At 43.8% G+C, this 23,724-nt stretch overlaps 1 protein-coding gene across 2 annotated transcripts in view; it reads left to right on the forward strand.

Moving 5' to 3' along the window:
* rwdd1 (RWD domain containing 1) overlaps positions 1 to 23,724 on the forward strand; it is a 60,735-nt gene that overhangs the window by 16,622 nt on the left and 20,389 nt on the right. The window contains exons 2-3 of one of the 2 annotated variants that reach the window (XM_070884466.1): positions 1,847 to 1,912; positions 20,643 to 20,773. In XM_070884466.1, coding sequence (XP_070740567.1) covers positions 1,847 to 1,912; positions 20,643 to 20,773 — 197 coding nt within the window. The remainder of the gene's footprint in view (positions 1 to 1,846; positions 1,913 to 20,642; positions 20,774 to 23,724) is intronic. The other variant, XM_070884467.1, reaches the window with a different exon arrangement.

The raw sequence follows: 23,724 nt of genomic DNA on the forward strand, positions 1-23,724 counted from the left end.
CATCTCCTTCCCCTCCCCCCCATCTCCTTGCCCTCCCCCCCCCCATCTCCTTGCCCTCCCCCCCCCATCTCCTTGCCCTCCCCTCCCCCCCATCTCCTTGCCCTCCCCTCCCCCCCATCTCCTAGCCCTCCCCTCCCCCCCATCTCCTTGCCCTCCCCCCCATCTCCTTGCCCTCCCCCCCATCTCCTTGCCCTCCCCCCCCCATCTCCTTGCCCTCCCCCCCCCATCTCCTTGCCCCTCCCCCCCCCCATCTCCTTGCCCTCCCCCCCCCCATCTCCTTGCCCTCCCCCCCCCCCCATCTCCTTGCCCTCCCCCCCCCCCATCTCCTTGCCCTCCCCCCCCCCATCTCCTTGCCCTCCCCCCCCATCTCCTTGCCCTCCCCCCCCATCTCCTTGCCCTCCCCCCCATCTCCTTGCCCTCCCCCCCCATCTCCTTGCCCTCCCCCCCATCTCCTTGCCCTCCCCCCCCCATCTCCTTGCCCTCCCCCCCATCTCCTTGCCCTCCCCCCCATCTCCTTGTCCTCCCCCCCATCTCCTTGTCCTCCCCCCACCCATCTCCTTGCCATCCCCCCCATCTCCTTGCCCTCCCCCCCCCCATCTCCTTGCCCACGCCCCCCCCCCCCCATCTCCTTGCCCTCTCCCTCGCTCCCTCTCTCCCCCGCGCTCCCTCTCTCCCCCTCCCCTCGCTGTCAGAAACACAGACACTGACAGAGAATGAGAGACACACACAGACAGACAGAGAGATAGAGACACACTGTGGGTAATCCCAGCACGCTGTTGGAGTGCTCCCGGTGCTGCAGTCGGTAAGTAGAAAATGTTTTTCTTAAATGTATTGATTTAAAAAAAAAAATTATTTCTTATTAATTTTTTTTAATTGATTTATTGGTTGATTTATTGATGTATTTATCATTTATTTTGATGATGGCTCTTTATTTGCAAAACTGAAGTGTTTAATGTTTGTAAACTTCCCTTTAAACCCCCCCCCCCCCCCCCCATTCCCTACACCTGATTTGTAACCTACGCCTGATTTTCTAACGTGTCGACAAGGGTTTTTCGAGCGTACAAAAATCTTCACTTACTCCATTCTAAGTTAGTTTGGAGTAAGTTTTCACTGACGAACTTTGAAAACAGGCGTAAATGGCCGGACACGTCCCCTTTGAAAAAAAAATTCTGTTCCAAAGTGAAACTGTTCTAACTGACTAGAACTGGAGCAAACTAAATGACGAGAATTCCGATTTCTAAGATACTCCGCTCTACACCAGTTGCTCCTAAAAATCTGGAGCAAATCATGTGGAAACTTGGGGCCATAACCACTACATTACAATGCCATCACATTGTTATAAAATAATGTACCCTCTTTCACGCCAAAATAAGCCAAATACTGCATTACGAGGGGGGAGAAATGTGTATTAAGCTGTATTTTAATAGTTTATTTTAGTATATTTTCCGTGAAGCAATTTCTATTAATCTAGACTATTCTTCTGTAACATTTATTTTTCTTCTAGTGTCAGAGGTGCTGTCTTTCGGATGAGACGTTAAACCGAGGCCCCATCTGCCCCCTCGGGTGGACGTAAAAGACCCCATGGCACTATTTTGAAGAAGAGCAGGGGAGTTATCTCCAGTGCCCTGGCCAATATTTATCCCTCAATCAACATAACAAAAACAGATGATCTGATCATTATCATATTGCTGTTTGTGGGAGTTTGCTGTGCGCAAGTTGGCTGCCGCGTTTCCCACAGTACAACAATGACTATGCTCCAAAAATACTTCATTGACTGTAAAGAGCTTTAAGACATCCGGTAGTTGTGAAAGGCGCTATATAAATGCAAATCTTTCTTTCTTTTTAGTGGTATTGGAGAATCCTGCATGTTTTACTATCACAGTAACATCCGAAACTGGTGAAAATGAAGAAAGTAAGTGCCTAAATTTGGTTGTATATGTTTCCAAGTACTGGACTGCTGTTTCTTTTTGTTCTGTATGAGCGTTAAATGGAAAGCCTGATTGGTTATATAATATCTGTTGTTGATGCCATATTTGTAATAGATGAAGTATGGAACCGTCCTAGAAAATATTCATTTGGACCTCTTTGAGGCCATTGCTTCAACATACTGCAGACAATTTGCTCTACGATGGACTGTACTCAAGTTAATGCTCATGAGAGTTCAGCATAAGCACAAGAAATACTTGCTCCCATGCCAAAGTAAACTTGCAAAATTACACACTTAACAACATAAAATTTCCACTTCAATTGTAAAGCCCCCTGAAGTAATTGAGGTGGACAGATAATATTGCCATTGTTCTAGTAGCATGGGAACTATTATATTCCATACTGTATTTGCTGATCTGTCTAGATACAATTTTTTGTCTCATTTTTAACGAGATATTATCCAGCTCCTTTTTTAAAAATAAATTGGAGGCATTAGGGGACCAGGGGCCAGTGTAGGTCAGCAAGGATGATGGGTGAGCAGGACCTAGTGTGGGATAGGATATAGGCAGTCGGAACATTGGTCTACTCCTGTTCCTTTCAGCCCCTCAAGCCTGTTCCGCCATTCAATGAGATCATGACTTATCTGCGACCTAACTCCATATACCAGCCTTTGGCCCATATCCCTTAATACCTTTGGTTAACAGAAAGCTATCAATCTCAGATTTTAAAATTAACAATTGATCTAGCATCAATTGGCATTTGCAGAAGAGAGCTCCAAACTCCTACCATCCTTTGTGTGTCGAAGTGTTTCCTAATTTCACTCCTGAAAGTTCTGGCTCTAATTTTTAGACTATGCCCCCGAGTCCTAGATTCCCCAGCCAGCGGAAATAGTTTCTCTCTATATACCCTATCTGTTCCTCATAATGGGCCCAAATTTCCCCAGGAGTTGCTTTGTTTTTTTTGGAGCAACTTGATTTTTCTGGAGTATCTTTTTAGTTGCAATTCTGCCCATTTAATTTGCGCCAGTGTAAGTGAGTTAGTTTTTTTTTTAGCTTTTTTTTTCAAAAGGGCGTTCCTAGCCACTTACGCCTGTTTTGGCCATTTAAGCAAGTTTGGCCAGCAAATAGTTGCTTCAAACTAACTTAGGCCAGCGTATGTTGCCACTTCTGTCCGCACAGAAAAACCTTACCTAGAGTTAAGGAATCGGCGCAAGTAACTACATTTAAAGCACCATCAAGCACCAAACAAAGCACAAAAAGTAATAAGCTTCAATAAAAAATAAAGAACTGAAGTAAATAATTAAATGAATAAATAAAGAACTGAAGTAAATCCTACCTTCAACTAAACTCGGCAGCGGCTGGACGTGTGGGAGTCCCTTCGGCCTGGGATAGGTGTGGGAGAATGCGGCTGCCGCCCCACCAACTTTCAACCCCTTTCAGGTGGGAATTTTTTCCCTTTTTGCCCATTTTTCGGATTTTTGGTCGGGCTTTAAAAACGGCAGCCTAAAGCATGGGGCTTCGGCTCCCTTGCGTGAGGGACCGCAGATGACTCCATTTAGCCCCAAAAGGAGTTCGGAGATTGGCCAACACGCCCGAGTTCAGCCCTGGGATGTAGGCAGAAAGGTATTCTGTTGGTACCGGCTGGCATCTCCAGCACACCACACACACTGCTGTCCTCCAGACCAACCCGGTCGGGCTAGTTCAGGTGGACGGACGGGGGAGTGGGTGCACAAGTGCGTTGGAGCCCGGGCTCGGCTCGGCTCACACCATTCTGGAGTCCCGATTCAGAGAGAGAGAGAGAGAGAGAGAGAGAGAGATAGATAGAAAGGCCAGCCAGAAGCAGTGGCTGGGCAGCGCGGAGCATCGCAGGATAAAAGCAGGCAGCAGCGACACCGGCGAGACGTACGGGGACTGACTTAGGCGCACGCTTAGCTGTCAGCAAGTGTGCTAGAGCCAGGCGGGCCACGTGTGGAAGGACACCGAGGTCCAGCGCAACACACGGCACTGCAGAGACTCTTTGGCAAACCAAATGAACGCCATGCTAGCCCAGCATGGCAAGCAACATCGCTGCACAACAAGCTATTCTCGGTCCAAACCACTAGACCGCAGCCAAAGATGACCAACCTCTACCCCTCTCTCTTGCCCCGATCAAAACTCAGTCACACCAACTTGTTTCTTGAGATAGGGGTGGGACGCGTTCTGCAGGCATCATCATCATCAATCATGGGAAGGAGCTACTGCGCTTGTGCGACCGCTCTACTGCGCATATGCGCAGCTGCCGGCACTGTTTTCGATGCAGGGCTGTAGCTCCACCCCACTCCACGGGGAGCGCCATGCCAGGACCTGGGACACACCGCAGAGCGGCCAGAATCGTTAGTAGTTTTTTGGCGCAGTTTCCAGCGCACAAAGTCAGCGCATCTCAAGAGTGTGCCGAAAAAAGGGGTTGGGGAAATTTGGGCCTAATATCTTGAAAACTTGGATCAAATCGCCCCTTAATCATCAAAACCCTAACTTGTGTAATCTCGCCTTGTAATTTAACACCTGGAGTCTGGGTATCATTCTGGTAAACCTACATTGCACTCCCTCCAAGGCCTTTTGATTCTTCCTCAGGTGTGGTGCCCAGAACTGCGCTCAATACTCCAGGTGTGGTCTAATCAGGTTTTTTCTTTATAGCTGTAGCATAACTTCTACCCCCTTGTATTTTAGTCCTCCAGTTATAAAGGCCAGCATTCCATTAGCCTTTTTGATTATTTTCTGTACTTGTTCATGGCATTTGAATGATCTATGTACCTGGACACCCAAGTCTCTTTTGGATCTTCACTGTTTTTAGCTTTTCACCATCTATCCTTTTTAGGTCCAAAGTGAATTACCTCACATTTGCATACATTGTAATCCATTTGCCACAGTTTTGCCCATTCACGCACTTAATGTATCAATATCCCTTTGTAAATGTTATGCTTACAATGCCGCCTATCTTTGTGTCATCGGCAAATTTGTATATATGACTTTCTAGGCCATTATCTAAATCGTTAATGAATAGTTGAGGCCCCAACACAGATCCCTGAAGGCCACCACTAGTCACATCCTGCTAGTAGAGTACCTACCTATTATCCCTACCCTCTGTCTCCTGTCGCTCAGCCATTTTCCGAACCTGGTCAATAATTTACCTTCAATTCCATGGGCGTCTACTTTAGTTAACAGTCTCATATGAGCGACTTTGTCAAATGCCTTCTGGAAATCCATTTAAAAACATCACTTGACATTCCCCTGTCCACTACTTTAGTCACCTCCACAAAGAATTCAATCAGATTTGTCAGCCATGGCCTACCTTTCACAAATCCATGCTGACTCTGATCAACTGAAAATTTTCGAGGTGTTCAATCACCCTATCTTTACCCGACAACAGATATTAGGCTAACTGGTCTATAATTCCCTGGTTTCCTCTCTCCCCATTCTTAAATAGCAAAATGAAATGCGCTATTTTCCAATCTAAAGGAACGGTTCCTGAATTGAGAGAACTTTGGAAGATTATGGTTAGGGCATCTGCAATGTGCTCATCTATTTCCTTGGAAACCATCTGGTTCTGGGGATTTGTTACTCTTTAGTGCTATTATTTTCTTTGTTACTGTTACTTTACTTGCATTAATTCTATTGAGTCCCTGTGCCTGGTTCAGTATTAGTTTCCTTGGGATTTCTGGCATACTGTCGCAAAATATTTATTCAACATGTCCACCAGTTCCTCCTTATTGTTGACCGTGTCACCAATATCAGTTCTTAAGGGGCCAACATGGCTCCGGATTACCCTCTTTTTTCTAATATAATTGTAAAAATTCTTTGTTGATTTTGATATCCCTTGCAAGTTTCTTTTCATACTCCAGTTTTGTAGTTCTTACTATCTGTTTTGTGACCCTTTGCTGTTATTTGTATGCATTCACCAGTATCTGTGCTATTATGCATTTTTGTATGCTTTTTTTAGTTTTATGCTGTTTCTTACCTCTTTAGTCATCCATGGCTGTATTTTCTGGCAAGTAGAGCTCTTGCCCCTCGAGTATAAACTAGAAGAGCTGATGAATTCTGGATGAGCTGAAGTTTATGCAGAGCATTGGAATGGTCTAATCTTGGAGGCCTGGGTGATGGTTTCAGCAACAGATGAGAAGAGACGGGTGAAGCTACATGGGTGGAAATAAGCACTCTTTGTGATGGAGAGAATATGGGATTGGAAGCTTAGCATGGTCAAGTGGGACACGGTACAACATGTTGAAGAGGAAACGGCCAAAGATGGATCCAAGGGTAATGGTGCAGGGGCAGGAAGTGAAGCCATTGCTGGAGATGCTGTGGCTATGGTCAGATAGGTAAAAGTGGAACCAAATGAGGGCAGTCCCACTTCTCTGGACAATAGAGGAACGGTGTTGAAGGAGGATGATAGTGTGGTCGACCATGTCAAAGGTTGCAGAGGTTGAGAAAGGACGATAGTGCACCATAGTCACTGAGCTTGTCATTTGTGACTGATTAGGGCTGCTTCAGTACTGTTGCATGGGTGGAGACCTGATTTGAAATATTTAAACACAAAGATGGGTATAGATTTTGGAGGCAAGAACGCATTCAAGGACTTTGGAGAGGAAGTGGAGGTTAGATATGAGGCGGTAGTTTGCAAGGAAAAGGGTCAAAGTTTTTTTTTTGAAGAGGTGGGGTGATGATGGTGGTTTGGGGTTAAAAAAAGGAATGATGTGTAAGGAAGGGAACCATTGAGTGTCGGATAGCATTGGGGCCAGGATGAACATAAGACCATAAGAAATAGGAGCAGGAATAGGCCTCCTGGCTCCGCCGTTTAATAAGATCATGGCTGATCTGATCATGGACTCGGCTCCATTTCCCTGCCCGCTCCCCTTAACCTTTTATTCCCTTATCGCTCAAAAATCTGTCTATCTCTGCCTTAAATATATTCAATAATCCGGCCTCCACAGCACTCTGGGGCAGAGAATTCCATAGATTTATAACCCTCTGAGAGAAGAAGTTCCTCCTCATCTCCGTTTTAAATGGGTGGCCCCTTATTCTGAGACTATGCCCCCTGGTTTTAGTTTCCCCAATGAGTGTATATGTCCTCTCTGCATCCACCTTGTCAAGCCCCCTCATTATCTTATATGTTTCGATAAGATCACCTCTCATTCTTCTGCACTCCAATGAGTATAGGCTCAACCTACCGTCGTAAGTTAGCACCCTGTTCTCCGGAATCAACCGTGAACCTTCTCTGAACAGCCTCCAATGCCAGTATATCCTTCCTTAAATACGGAGACCAAAACTGTACGTAGTTACTGTTTGGCAACCGGAAAATGATAGGAAGGAAGGTTCTCAACAGTTTCATGGGAATGGAGTCAAGGTACCAGAAGGTGGGTCTCATGGACAGGATGAGTTCCCAGAAAGCATACGGGGAGATAGGAGAAAAGCTGGAGAAAGGTGTGAGTTGATGGCAGGTGGGAATTGGGACGAGGGTGATGCAGCAGAGCCAGCTGAGTGGACGGTCTTGATTTTCTATCCCTGGGACAGGGTCAAGCTGAGCCTGTCCTACCCAGAGCGCTGCAGCTGAGGAGCAGCCTCTGTCCTGCGCCTCAACCCCAGAAGGGTCATTCACAGCTCAACAAATGTTATCAAGTTACGGTGATGGTTCCCTGATGCTGGACCTAAAATCCATTCATGCCTAATTCTAAGCATCTTTCTTGTAATTGAATAACTAAGAATAAAGAAAACAGCTCTCCACAGAATCCATAGGAGAACTCCTTCCCATAAATGAGCATCAACAGAATTAAATGATGATGTAAATTTTGTACGCTTGTACTCTTTTTGGATAATATTCAGCTTTTCCCATGTAAATGGGGAGTTGACAGTTGAAAGCTCTTTGTCCAAAACTAAAACTTAATCATTTCTGTACTTAACCGTAATGTGGGAGGATACACCTGTTTGTCCAGCAATTCTGTAAGTTAGTGTATTTGGAACCTGCTTTATTGTGCCTGGAGAAATTTAGTATGCTTGCTGTACTATGCTTTTGATAATTTTTGGATTTGTCTTCACTCAATTAGGAATCAATTTAAGTTTGGCAACTTATTTTAACATTTCATTGTACATTTGATATTTTCATACACTGTAGTATCAAGTTTTTGTTTGAAAACATTACAGTATTTTTCTTGCATAAATGTTCAATGGCTACTTATGACACATTCTAACTATTTGCATGTATTCTGAACCAAGCTTTAACTTACTCTACCTGTACTAATTTATAACCTTATCGCCCTATAAATGTATCTGGAGTCTCACCATCTGCACCTTCTTTGACTACATTTGACATTTTTCTGTAGTTTATTTTCTACAGCAAACAATCTGTATTTGCAGCAGTTATGAGGTGATCATTTGGAGGCAGTGGGATAGAAATACTGAACTATTGTTGAATCCCGATTATTTAACATTGATATATTCACCAAGAATTTGCTGAAGAAATAATGATGCACGCCGTTAGTAATGTGCAATTTGGCGAGGAAGAGACACCCCATGAGTTGCTCGCTGCTTTGCGCCACTCTGCTGCTAGCTTTGTGAAAACGGCATCTCGTACTTAATCTCCCTGTGATTTTCATGAAGTTGCTGCATTTGCACATTAATTGCCCATTAAACTTGCCACAAAGTTAAATCCAGTAATTAACAGAATAAGTGCTTTTTTGAAAATATGATAATTGTTAATAACTGCCAATCAACCTCTTGCCTAGAAAGTGAACATTAAAAGTATGACGTCTCATTCCTTCAGGTTATGAATTGCTGTTGGAGATTTTTAAAATGTCAAATTTAAAATGTTTACATTTTTACTTTTTCTTTTTCTTTTCTCTCACAATCCCATCCCAATCTTTCTTTCTCTCTCTTTGTACCTGACTTAATGTTAAATTCACCCTTCTTCTGTTTATTTCTCAATCATTTAATTTTATTGATTTGTCCCATTGTTCACCAAGGTCCCAGATACACATCCAGCAATTGGGCAAAAATATGTTAACACCTAAACGTGCACAAACCAGTCCTGGGCACACCGTGAGATGCCCCGCTCCAGCAAAATCCGGGCCATTCTAATATGTTCTTGGAATGTAGCATAAGTAACAGCAATTTAAAAAATAAACACACGTTATGGCTGATTTTCTGAATATTGTTCGTACCGTAATTGACTAGCTGTTTGGGAAGTGTGAAGAACTGAACACAAGAAATAGGAGCAGGCTTAGGCCATTTGGCCCCTCGAGCCTGCTCTGCCATTTAATAAGATCATGGCTCATCTGATCATGGGCTCAGCTCCACTTCCCTGCCCACTCCCCATAACCCTTTATTCCCTTATCGCTCAAAAATCTGTCTATCTCCGCCTTAAATATATTCAATGACCCAGCTTCCACAGCTCTCTGGGGCAGAGAATTCCACAGATTTACAACCCTCAGAGAAGAAATTCCTCCTCATTTCAGTTTTAAATGGGCGAACCCTTATTCTCAATCTATGCCCCCTAGTTCTGGATTTCTTCCATGAGTGGAAACATCCTCTCTGCATCTACCTTGTTGAGCCCCCTCATTATCTTATATGTCTCAATAAGATCACCTCTCATTCTTCTGAATTCCAGTGAGTACAGGCCCAACCTGCTCAACATTTCTTCATAAGTCAACCCCTTCATCTCAGGAATCAACCTAGTGAATCTTCACTGAACTGCCTCCAATGCAAGTATATTCCTCCTTAAATAAGGAGACCAAAACTGTATGCAGTACTCTAGGTGTGGCCTCACCAATACCCTAGTTGAAGCAGGACTTCTCTGCTTTTATACTCCATCCCCCTTGCATTCCATTTGCCTTCCTGATTACTTGCAGTACCTGCATATTAACTTTTTGTGTTTCATGCACAAAGACCCCCAGGTCCTTCTGTACCGCAACATTTTGTAATTTTTCTCCATTTAAATAATTTGCTTTTTTACCTTTTCTCCCAAAGTGGATATCCTCACACGATCCCACATTATACTCCATCTGCCAAATTTTTGTCCACTCACTTAGCCTGTCCATATCCCTTTGCAGATTTTTTTAATGTCCTCCTCACAACTTACTTTCCCACCCATCTTTGTATCATAAGCAAACGTGGCTACATTACATTCGGTCCCTTAATCCAAGTCATTAATATAGATTGTAAATAGCTGAGGCCCCAGCACCGATCCCTGTGGCACCCCACTAGTTACTCTTTTTGCCAACTGGAAAATGACCTATTTATCTCGACTCTCTGTTTTCTGTTAGTTAGTCAATCCCCTATCCATGGTAATGTATTAGCACCAACCCCATGAACTTTCATCTTGTGCAGTAACCTTTTATGTGGCACCTTATCGAATGCCTTCTGGAAATCCAAATACACCACATCCACTGGTTCCTCCTTATCCATCCTGCTCGTTACATCCTCCGAGAACTCCAGCAAATTTGTCAAACATGATTTCCCTTTCATAAAACCATGCTGATTCTGCTTGACTAAGTTATGCTTTTCCACATGTCCTGCTACTGCTTCCTTAATAATGGACTCCAGCATGTACACTTTTAAATAGCAGATAACTAGAGTTTAAAAAATGTCTTCCTTTTGACTGATAACTCAGCTTTTTTTTGTATTGAGCTAAATATTTTCTTCCCAATGTAATAGAGCAGTTCTATTTAAAATTGCCAACTAAATCAAAAAATGGCTTTAAAAAAAAGTTCAGTAATTTTAGTTGATTTATAAAAGAGGAAATCATAGTTAAAATTGCAATTCTTTATTTAAGTAATGTAATTATTGGAAGCAAATATAGGTACAGTAAATAGCCTTGTCTTGGTTAAATAGTAAATTTCGATATATAGTAAATTTGCATATTACCACCTTTTCCAGAACGCAGCCATGTATTTTTCCCATTCACAACATTTTGGGGAGAAATATCTCTGCTTAATCAATCTTGATAAACTTAGAAGTACGGGGAGGGACTGCTTAGCAGATGAGCCAGTTGAAGCCATATCTCTTATCCACCTACTCGACACTAAAAAAAAGTTATTGGATGAGGCATTATGCAACGTTTTAGGCGAGGCAGAATATTTGGAGCAAAAGATATTTCTTAAACAAAAAGACAAATTGCTAGCATATATACTGCTCACAAATCACAAGATACATAATGAGCCTGAGAATTTCACAACAGAACTTGGGTATATTTCTTTTAGTATAAAATGATCAAACCCAGAAATTGCGGATGCCTCTGACCGCAATTATTTCTACAAAAGTATCTGGTGGTTCCGGAGGTTCGATGACTTGCGGCTCTACGCGAAGGCCAGTGTAGGAGCTCACATATCCTAGGATCATAAGGGTTTCGTACGGATCTCTGAGATCATGTGGGCTGGCCCAACCTTTCAGAGTAGGGGGAATCCCCATTCATTCTTGTAGTAATTCCGTATATACAGAGCTGCGATAAGTATGAATGGGAATACCCCCAAAAACATAGAAACATAGAAAATAGATGCAGGAGTAGGCCATTCGGCCCTTCGAGCCTGCACCACCATTCAATATGATCATGGCTGATCATGCAACTTCAATACCCCATTCCTGCTTTCTCTCCATACACCTTGATCCCTTTAGCCCGTAAGGGCCACATCTAACTCCCTTTTGAATATATCGAACGAACTGGCCTCAACAACTTTCTGTGGTAGAGAATTCCACAGGTTCACACTTCTCTCAGTGAAGAAGTTTCTCCTCATCTCGGTTCTAACTGGATACCCCTTATTCTTAGACTGTGACTCCTGGTTCTGGACTTTCCCAACATCGGGAACATTCTTCCTGTATCTAACCTGTCTAATCCCGTCAGAATTTTATATGTTTCTAAGAGGTCCCCTCTCATTCTTCTAAATTCCAGTGAATATAAGCCTAGTCGATCCAGTCTTTCTTCATATGTCAGTCCTGCTATCCTGGGAATCAGTCTGGTAAACCTTCACTACAATCTCTTAATAGCAAGAATGTCCTTCCTCAGATTAGGAGACCAAAACTGTACGCAATATTCAAGGTGTGGCCTCACCAAGGCCCTGTCCAACTGCAGTAAGACCTCCCTGCTCCTGTACTCAAATCTTTTCGCTATGAAGGTCAACCTGCCATTTGCCGCCTTCACCGCCTGCTGTACCTGCATGCCAACTTTCAATGACTGATGTAACATGAAATCTGGGTCTCGTTGCACCTCCTTTTCCTAATCTGTCACCATTCAGATAATCTGCCTTCCTATTTTTGCCACCAAAGTGGATAACCTCACATTTACCCACATTATACCGCATCTGCCATGCATTTGCCCACTCACCTAGCCTGTCCAAGTCACCCTGCAGCCTCTTAGCGTCCTCCTCACAGCTCACACTGCCACCCAGCTTAGTGTCATCTGCAAATTTGGAGATATTACATTCAATTCCTTCATCTAAATAATCAGTGTATATTGTAAATAGCTGCGGTCACAGCACTGAACCTTGAGGTACCCCACTAGTCACTGCCTGCCACTCTGAAAAGGGCCCATTTATTCCTACTCTTTACTTCCTGTGTGCCAACCAATTCTCTATCCATGTCAATACATTACCCCCAATACCATGTGCTTTAATTTTGCACACTGATCTCTTGTGCGGGACCTAGACAAAAGCCTTTTTAAAGTCCAAAAACACCACATCCACTGGTTCTCCCTTGTCCACTCTACTAGTTACATCCTCAAAAAAATTCTGGAAGATTTGTCAAGCATGATTTCCCTTTCATAAATCCATGCTGACTTGGACTGATCCTGTCACTGCTTTCCAAATGCGCTGCTATTACATCTTTAATAATTGATTCCAACATTTGATTCCAACATTTTCCCCACTACCGATGTCAGGCTAACTGGTCTATAATCCCCTGTTTTCTCTCTCCTTTTTTAAAAAGTGGGGTTACATTAGCTACCCTCCAATCCATAGGAACTGATCCAGAGTCTATAGAATGTTGGAAAATGACCACCAATGCATCCACTATTTCTAGGGCCACTTCCCTAAGTACTCTGGGATGCAGACTATCAGGCTCTGGGGATTTATCGGCCTTCAATTCCTTCAATTTCCCTAACACAATTTCCTGACTAATAAGGATTTCCTTCAGTTCCTCCTTCTCGCTAGATCCTTGGTCCCCCAGTATTTCCAGTAGGTTATTTGTGTCTTCCTTAGTGAAAACAGAACCAAAGTATTTGTTCGATTGGACTGCCATTTCTTTGTTCCCCATTATAAATTCACCTGATTCTGACTGCAAGGGACCTACATTTGTCGTCTTGATTTTTTTCACTTCACATATCTATAGAAGCTTTTGCGGTCCGTTTTTATGTTCCCTGCAAGCTTACTCTCATACTCTATTTTCACACTCTTAATTAAACCCTTTGTCCTCCTCTGCTGAATTCTAAATTTCTCCCAGTCCTCAGGTTTGCTGCTTTTTCTGGCCAATTTATATGCCTCTTCCTTGGATTTAACACTGTCCTTAATTCCATGGTTGAGCCACCTTCCCCATTTTATTTTTACGCCAGACAGGGATGTACAATTACTGAAATTCATCCATGTGACCTTTAAATGTCTGCCATTGCCTATCCACCGTCAATCCTTTAAGTATCATTCGCCAGTCTATTCTAGCCAATTCACGTTTCATACCATCAAAGTTACCTTTCTTTAAGTTCAGAACCCTAGCCTCTGAATTAACTGTGTCACTCTCCATCTTAGCGAAGAATTCTATGGTTACTCTTCTACGAGGGGCCTCGCACAACAAGATTGCTAATTAATCCTCTCTCATTACACAACACCCAGTCTAGGATGGCCAGCTCTCTAGTTGGTTCCTCGACATATTGATCTAGAAAACCATCCCTTATACACTCCAGGAAATCCTCCTCCACTGTATTACTACCAGTTTGGTTAGCCCAATTTATATGTAGATTAAAGTCACCCATGATGACTGCTGTACCTTTATTGCACGCATCCCTAATTTCCTGTTTGTTGCCACCCCAACCTCACTGCTACTGTTTGGTGGTCTGTACACTACTCCCACTAGTGTTTTCTGCCCTCAGTTCTACCCATACAGATTCCACCTCATCCAAGCTAATGTCCTTCCTTACTATTGCGTTAATCTCCTCTTTAACCAGCAACGCTACCCCACCTCCTTTTCCTTTCAGTCTATCTTTCCTGAATATTGAATAGCCCTGGATGTTGAGTTCACGGCCTTGGTCACCCTGGAACCATGTACAGAAACACTGAAAATAAATTTGATAAACATTACATTAAAAATTAATTAAAATGCAATTTTATTAAATATTTTATACCACATTTATTTTTTTTTATTTTTTTTTAATATGTTTTAACGGCTAAAAATAAACTTACCTTAATGAACAGGGTTTTTAATATATAAATGAGTGATGACATTTTATTCTATTTTTTAAAGCTCTTGCGCTCGTATCAGCACAAGAATTTGAAGGACATTTGCTGGGCAGGAGTTGGGCAAACAGCCCAACTCTCCATCCATGGAGGCCCTTTTTCTTTGCATGCGTGCAATCTGTCAAGGATTTTTGACAGATCGCAAGTGCCAGATTTAGGCGCATGTACTTTGCATACCTAAACCCGGAACTTGTAGGGTCCCTGTGGGGAGCATGGTTTCAGGCACCGTGTCTCTTAGCTAGTTGTAGAACATAAACATAAGAACATAAGAAATAGGAACAGGAGTAGGCCATATGGCCCTTCAAGCCTGCTCCACCATTCAATATGATCATGGCTGTTCCGATCATGGATTCGGGTCCACTTCCCTGCCCGCTCCCCATAACCCCTCATTCCCTTATCGGTTAAGAAACTGTCTATCTCTGTCTTAAGTTTATTCAATGTCCCAGTTTCCACAGCTCTCTGAGGCTGCGAATTCCACAGATTTACAACCGTCCGAGAAGAAATTTCTCCTCATCTTAGTTTTTAATGGGCGGCCTCTTATTCTAAGATTATGCCCACTAGTTTTAGTCTCCCCTATCAGTGGAAACATCCTCTCTGCATCCACCTTGTCAAGCCCCCTCATAATCTTATACATTTCGATAAGATCACCTCTCATTCTTCTGAATTCCAGTGAGTAGAGGCCCAACCTCCTCAACCTTTCCTCATAAGTCAAACCCTTATCAACAAAATTGATCATTCTAGCAACATTTGCTTGCTTGTTGTCTCTCTTGCTAAAAGAAATAAAAAAAGGAGGAAAAAAAGCATATAAATCTTACATTTTCATTTTCTATCTTTATTTTTACTCTCTTGCATTTCATGCCCCGAGGCATAAATTTAGTGTCCTTAATGCTTCCAATCCCATGTGCCTCCCACTCTGGCCTTGCAGTAAATTGGGATTATGTCCCTTGTCAAAAAATACAAAACAATGTTTTATTGTCAGTGTTGAACATTTTTTTTGTATTCTTGAGTTTAACTTTTCCAATGAAAATCACAGAAGAAGGCTGTTCGACCTGTCGTGTATGTGGACTTTCTGAAAGAGCTATTAATTCAGTGATCAGTGAATTAATCGCGCAGCGATCAGTGCTGGGACCCCAACTATTTATAATCTATATTAACGACTTGGAAGAAGGGACTGAGTGTAACGTAGCCAAGTTTGCTGATGATACAAAGATGGGAGGAAAAGCAATATGTGAGGAGGACACAAAAAATCTGCAACAGGACATACACAGGCTAAGTGAGTGGGCAAAAATTTGGCAGATGGAGTATAATTTTGGAAAGTGTGAGGTCATGCACTTTGGCAGAAAAAAATCAAAGAGCAAGTTTATATTTAAATGGAGAAAGATTGCAAAGTGCTGCAGTACAGCGGCACCTGGGGGTACTTGTGCATGAAACACAAAAGGATAGTTTGCAGGTACAGCAAGTGATCAGGAAGGCCAATGGAATCTTGGCCTTTATTGCAATGGGGATGGAGTATAAAAACAGGGAAGTCTTGCTACAGCTATACAGGGTATTGGTGAGGCCACACCTGGAATACAGCGTGCAGTTTTGGTTTCCATATTTACGAAAGGATATACTTGCTTTGGAGGCCGTTCAGAGAAGGTTCACTCGGTTGATTCCGGGGATGAGGCGGTTGACTTATGAGGAAAGGTTGAGTAGGTTGGGCCTCTACTCATTGGAATTCAGAAGAATGAGAGGTGATCTTATCGAAATGTATAAGATTATGAGGGGTCTTGACAAGGTGGATGCAGAGGGGATATTTCCACTGATGGGGGCGACTAGAAGTAGAGGGCATGATCTTAGAATAAGGGACCGCCCATTTAAAATTGAGATGAGAAGAAATTTCTTCTCAGAGGGTTGCACATCTGTGGAATTCACTGCCTCCGAAAGCTGTGGAAGCTGGGACATTGAATAAATTTAAGACAGCAATAGACAGTTTCTTAACCGATTTAAGGGGTTATGGGGAGCGGGCAGGGAAGTGGAGAGGAGTCCATGATCAGATCAGCCATGATCTTATTGAATGGCGGAGCAGGCTCGAGGGGCCGTATGGCCTACTCCTGCTCCTATTTCTTATGTTCTTAATGGTACCATTCCACTGCTCTGTCCCAAAGCCACTAGATGGCAGCTTCCACCATGCAAATGGACTCGTCAGACGTTTTGCTAGCCTACTTTTCCAGATCTGGTATAAATATCCTAAGTTGTCTTGTACATTTTCTAATTATATCTTAGTCCATCTCCACCATGTATGGATTAAGGTCTGGATGTTTTGCCTTTGTAAACTATTATTATATGGGTGTCTAAAGTTGGATCCAGTACTCAAAATGAGATCAACCTATTGTGAGAGAAAGTATTCTTGCATAGACAAGAACTCAAAAATAATGTAATGTTCTCAAGTAATGTTATGTTTTCAAACTTGATGCACTGTAACGAGAGAATCAAATGTAATATGAAAAATTAAAATATATGCTCAAGAATCCTGTGCAAAATCAAACTGCATTTTGCTTCCTACTGCTACCAAACCTCAGAATTATTCCCTTCGCTGTACTGTCAAACCTCCGAACCATTCCCAATGCTTCTAAAGCTCAGTGACCCCTTAATATGTCCCTAATCACCTTGACCTCTCCCTCTCCACTATTGCCAAATTGCTATACATTAATTTCATCTTCCTGTGACTTTAAAGAAATTGGGCTCAATTTTGGCCAGGAATTGCTCCTTTTTTTTGGAGTAACTTGATTTTTCTGGCGTAACGAAAAAAATCACCGTTTTGCACATTCAATTTGTGCCAGTGTAAGTGAGTTAGTTACGATTTTTTTAGTTAATTTAGTTTTTCTCAAAATGGGTTGTTACCAGCCACCTGCGCCAGTTTTGGCCATTTAGGCCACTTTGGCCAGCTAATAGTTACTCCAAATCTACTTAGGGCAGTTTATGTGGCCACTTCAGAAAACCCTGGCGGCGAGTTAAGAAATCAACGCAGATAGGTACATTGGAGGCCATTCGGCCTGGGATAGGGGTGGGAAGGTAAGCGGAGAGGACCTGCACCTAAAGCACCAAGACTTACAAAGCACTAAACAAAGCACCAAAAGTAATAAGCATTCAATAACAAATAAATTTAAAAAAATAGAAATAACTCCTACCTTCATTTGAAAACTCAGCCCGGGAAGGCGGCCGGCCGGTGTGGGAGGCCACTCGGCCTGGGATAGGTGCGAGATGACCGGGAGACCACTCGGCCAGGAATAGAGGCGGGAACTGCTGACATCGGCGCACACACAGGCTGCAGGAAGCAAACTCACTGGACAGGCTGCAGCAAGGGCAAAACACAAGCAGCTACTTCAACAGTGAGCCACTAGGCTTGGAATAGGTGCAGGATAATCGGGAGACCACTCGGTCAGGAGTAGGGACGGGAACTGCCGACCTTGGAGAGCACACACTTGCAGGAAGCAAACTCACCGAACAGGCTGCAGCAAGCAACCAGCAAAACACAAGCAGCTACAATTTGTTTTAAAAATGGCCGATTGCCAAATTTTGGCGCTGCTGCGCATGCGCGGACATGACAACCTGACTCCAATGCGCGTGTGCAGTCGTCCCGGCACTGTTTTCAGTGCAGGATGATGGCTCCTCCCCCGACTCGACTAGCCACGCTGCGGGACGACCGGGGAGAGGTTGGACAGTGACCAAAGTGGGGAGGAATTTTTTCGGCACACTTCTGAACAGAGAAAAGCGGCACTTCTCTGGTAAGTGCACCAAAAAAAGGGGTGGGACAAAATTGAGCTCATTAAGAGGCAAAAAGTAAATGCGTCATCAAAGAATGTATACTAAGTCGAGGCCACTCTTTACAGTTTTTGCAGAAAAACAGTCCCAAAATACTGGTAAAGTTTCCAAAATAAAAAAGAAATTTAACAAATTCCGTCACCATAAATTGGTGCCCTGATAATGCATTGTACATTACAGGGCATAATATTTCTCTTGTAATAAAATGGTTCATCTCTTGACTCACTGAATAATGCTGGAGGAAATCTGCTAGTCTACACAAACTGTGCTTCATTCCCAAACGTTAACTACAGCGTTGCATTGCTCACCCAAAATTTTAATCTGTGATGGTGAACATTACTTATCTTGTGGAGTAACAAAGGGCCCAAGTTTCGGGCCGCGCCTAGAACGGCGCATCCCTGACCTGGACGCCCATTTTTCGCGCCAGAAAGTGCGCCTAAAGAAAGATTCTCCGGCTCCCTGCTGGTCCTCTCGAGTCGGGCGCTGCGCAGCACGAGCTGTGTGGGACGGAGCCAGGTCCCTGCGCTGAAATCAGTGCCGGGACCTCTGCACAGGGCGCGCATGTGCAGTAGCTCCAGGCGCCCAAAACTGTGTGGGAGGGGTCCAAAGTACGCAGTCCCTGGCCGAATGGGCTCACTGGGGCGGCGTGGATCAGGCTGCACCTCCCTCGCCCAGCTCCTGCTTCCTCCCTTCAGCTGGCTCTCTCAAACCCTCGCACCACGCCCCCCCACACCCAACTCGACTCCTGCTCCCCGGACTCGACCCGACTCCCGCTCCACTCCCAAACCCGACCTGACCCCCGACCACCTACTCTTAACTCTGGAGTCTTGGGCCCGTTCAGTCTCCTCTCCTCTCCTCTCCTCTCCTCTCCTCTCCTCTCCTCTCCTCTCCTCTCCTCTCCTCTCCTCTCCTCTCCTCTCCTCTCCTCTCCTCTCCTCTCCTCTCTCCCTCCCTCCTTTTCTCCTCCCTCCTTTCCCCTCCCCTCTCCTCTCTCCCTCCCTCCTTTTCTCCTCCCTCCTTCCCCCCCCCCTCTTTCCCCCCCCCTCTTCCTTCCCCCCCCCTCTTCCTTCCCCCCCCTCTTCCTTCCCCCCCCTCTTCCTTCCCCCCCTCTTCCTTCCCCCCCTCTTCCTTCCCCCCCCCTCTTCCTTCCCCCCCCCTCTTCCTCCCCCCCCCCTCTTCCTTCCCCCCCCCTCTTCCTTCCCCCCCCTCTTCCTTCCCCCCCCCTCTTCCTTCCCCCCCCCTCTTCCTTCCCCCCCCCCTCTTCCTTCCCCCCCCCCTCTTCCTTCCCCCCCCCTCTTCCTTCCCCCCCCCTCTTCCTTCCCCCCCCCTCTTCCTTCCCCCCCCCTCTTCCTTCCCCCCCCCTCTTCCTTCCCCCCCCCTCTTCCTTCCCCCCCCCTCTTCCTCCCCCCCCCCCCTCTTCCTCCCCCCCCCTCTTCCTTCCCCTCCCCCTCTTCCATCCCCTCCCCCTCTTCCTTCCCCTCCCCCCCTCTCCATTTTTACGAGTTCCCTCCCCTCTCCCCTCCCCCCCCCCCTCCATTTTTACGAGTTCCCATGACTATCAATGAGAAAACCCTCCTAAAATAAGAAACACAGCATAATAAATAAAAGAACACCTCACATATTTAAAATGTATTTAAATTAAATGTTTTAGGGGAAAAAAATATTTTGGGGAATTTTTTAAAATGTGTTTTAATAAGGTTAACAATAAACTTGCCTTAATGGACAGGGTTTCTAATAGAAAAATGATTGATTAAATTTAATTTTTATATGTTTTAAAAGTGTTACGCTGGTTAAAAAAAAATAGACTATACGCCTGCTTTTACCAGGCGGAAAAGTTTAAAGGACATTCACTGGGCATGAGTTGGGCAAATAGCCCAATCTCTCCCACGCGGGTGCCCCTCTCCCGGTGATATGAAGGATCTGTCAGAAGAAATCTTGACAGATTGGAAAAGTCGCTTCTCGGCGTATGTGCATCGCGCCCAGAGAACTGGCTTTTGCGAGGCCTCTCCGGATCCATGTGCACTCTGTATGGACCCGGCGAGGCCGGAATTATTGGCCCATTGTATATAAAATTGATTTTTTTTAAATATTGAAACTCCAGAAATGATAATAGAGTAGATAGCTCTAATATGGAACTGGCACAGGCACAATGGGTAAAATGGCCTTGTAAGCTGAAATCTCGTTGATTTTATTGCTGTGCTAAGCTTTTGCTTATCACAACTCTGACATCTGTTCTAAGTTGGACAGCAATGATATCTCAAGTTTAGCTTAAGTGTGAGACTGAAACTGCTTTCCACTGATGCTGCACCCTTGTATTAGGCTAATAAGTTGTTCTATAAATACAACTTGTACAAAACTGCATGTTATTTTAAGCATGAATTTGTTGTATGTCATTTTTGTAGGTACTGTAATCTATTGAATATTTTATTACGTTCAAAAATTGTTTTTTTAACAGCTGTTGAAGCAACCCTCCAATTCACATATGTAGCTCAATATCCAGATGACCCTCCAATTTTTGAAATCAATGGACAAGAGAATCTTCAGATGTCTGATGTTGCAGATATAATGACACTATTAAAGGAACAGGTAAATGAATTTAAGATATTGGGCAAGTTTTCCTTTTTATCATCTGGGCATCATCGAGTAGGTAGAGTGCATCAAGGAAATTTGGATAAGGAGAATCATACTTCTGTAACAGCCCATTGTCTGTCCATTATGTGTGTGTGATCCTTCTTGTCTGATCTAGAAGAGACCAAGTCACAGGAAATACTTCATTCTTAACAAAAGAGAAAGTACCCAGCTCTGCTTTAATACTGTAAATATTAAAGCAGTGCTACAAACCGTATTGTGAACACATATAAAATATCATCCTAGGCATAATGTGGGGCCTCTGTTAAATTAGTGAGGAACACAAGATTTCTTTGCTGTTGTCTTTTCTTTTGTTCCTCATTAGCAACCACATAGGTTACTCTCACTGCTTAATTCAAGTCTTCAACTGCCTGAATTTCATAGAATCAGAGAATAGTACAGCATAGAAGGAGACCATTTGGCTCATCGAGTCTGCGCCGGCTCTTTCGAAGAGCAGTTAGTCCCACTCCTTCACTCTTTCCCTCATATCCCTGCAATTTTTTCTCCTTCAAGTATTTATCAATTCCCTTTTTTGAAGGTCCTCTAGACCTGATGGCCTGCATCCTTGGGTCTTAAAAGAGGTGGCTGCAGAGATAGTGGATGCATTGGTTGCATTTACCAAATTTCCCTGGATTCTGGAAAGGTCCCAGCGGACTGGAAAACCGCAAATGTAACGCCCCTATTTAAGAAAGGAGAGACACAGAAAGCAGGAAACTATAGACCAGTTAGCCTAACATCTGTCATTGGGAAAATGCTGGAGTCCATCATTAAGGACATTTTGAAATCATAATGCAGTCAAGCAGAGTCAGCATGGCTTTATGAAAGGGAAATCATGTTTGACAAATTTGCTGGAGTTCTTCGAGGTTGTAACGAGCAGGGTGGATAAAGGGGAACCAGTAGATGTCGTGTATTTGGATTTCCGGAAAGCATTCAATAAGGTGCCACATAAAAGGTTATGCACAAGATAAGAGCTCATCGGGTTTGGGGGTAATATATTAGCATGGATAGAGGATAGAGAAAACAGAGAGTCGGGATAAATGGGTCATTTTCTGGTTGGCAAACTGTAACTAGTGGGGTGTCATAGAGATCAGTGCTGGGGCCTCAACTATTTACAACTTATATTAATGATTTGGATGAAGGGACCGAGTGTAACATCATAAAATTTGCTGATGATACAAAGATAGGTGGGAAAGCAAGTTGTGAGGAGGATGCAAAGAATCTACAAAGGGATATAGATTGGCTCAGTGAGTGGGCAAAAATTTGGTAGATGGAGTATAATGTAGGAAAATGTGAGGTTATCCACTTTGGCAGGAAAAATAAAAAAGCAACATTATTTAAATGGGGAGAGATTACAAAATGCTGCAGTACAGAGGGATCTGGGGATTCTTGTATATGAAACACAAAAGGTTAGCATGCAGGTACAGCAAGTAATCAGGAAGGCAAATGGGCTGTTGGCCTTTATTGCAAGGGGGATGGAGTATAAAAGCAGAGAAGTCCTGCTCTAACTGTACAGAGCGCTGGTAAGACCACACCTGGAGTACTACGTAGAGGAGGGATATACTTGCATTGGAGGCAGTTCAGAGAAGGTTCACAAGGTTGATTCCTGAGATGAAGGGGTTGTCATATGAAGAAAGGTTGAGCAGGTGATCTTATTGAAACATAAGATAATGAGAGGGCTTGACAGTAGATGCAGAGAGGCTGTTTCCCCTCATGGGAGAATCTAGAACTAGGCATAGTTTCAGAATAAGGGGTTGCCCATTTAAGACAAATGAGGAGGAATTTCTTTGAGGGTCGGGAATATTTGGAATTCTCTCGAGAGCTGTGGAGGCTGGGTCTGTATAATGTATTTAAGATGGAGATAGACAGATATTTGAATGATAGTGGAGTCAAGGGTTATGGGAAGTGGGCGGGGACGTGGAGTTGAGGCCAGGATCAGATCAGCCGTGATCTTATTGAATGGCGGAGCAGGTTCGAGGGGCCATATGGCCTACTCCTGCTCCTATTTCTTATGTTCTTGTGTTCTTATTGAATCTGTATCCACCACCCTATCAGACAGGGCATTCCTAACCACTCGTTGTGTTAAAAAGTTTCCCCTCACGTCGCCTCTGGTTCTTTTGCCACTCAACTTAAATCTGTGCCCCCTCGTTATCGACCCTTCAGCCATTTGAAACAGTTTGTCTTTATTTACTCTCTCTAAATTCTTCATGATTTTAAACACCTTTATCAAATCTCCTCTTCGCCTTCTCTGGTCCAAGGGGACAAGCCCAGCTTCTCTAGTCTATCCACGCAATTGTATTCCCTCATCCCTAGAACCATTCTAGTAAATCTCTTCCTTCCCAAAGTGTGGTGCCCAGAATTGGATATAATACTGCAGCTGAGGCCGAACCAGTGTTTTTATATAGGTTTAGCATAACGTCTTGGCTTTTGTACACTATACCTCTATTTTTAAAGCTTAGGGTTCCATATGGTTTATTAACTAACTGCTTTGTTAACCTGTCCTGCCACCTTCAAAGATTTGTTCACGAGCACCGCCAGGTCTCTGTTCTTGCGCCCTCTTTAAAATTGTACCTTTTAGTGTGTGTGGTTTCTCCTCATTCTTCCTACCAAAATGTATCTCCTCACACTTCTCTGCATTGAATTTCCTCTGCCATGTGCCCATTTCATCAGCCGATCTGTCTTGAAGTTATTACTATCTTCCTCACAGGTTACTACACTTCCAAGTTTCGTGTCATCTGCAAATTTCAAAATTATGCCCTGTACCCCCAAGTCCAAATCATCAATGTATATCAAAAACAGCAGTGGTCCGATTACTGAAACTTGGGGAACCTACTGTATACCTCTCTCCAGTCTGCAAAACAGCCATTCACCACAACTCTGTTCTCTATCTCTTAGCCACTTTTGTGTCCATG

This window comes from Pristiophorus japonicus, chromosome 7 (genome assembly GCF_044704955.1).
Source record: "Pristiophorus japonicus isolate sPriJap1 chromosome 7, sPriJap1.hap1, whole genome shotgun sequence".
NCBI lineage: Eukaryota > Metazoa > Chordata > Chondrichthyes > Pristiophoridae > Pristiophorus > Pristiophorus japonicus.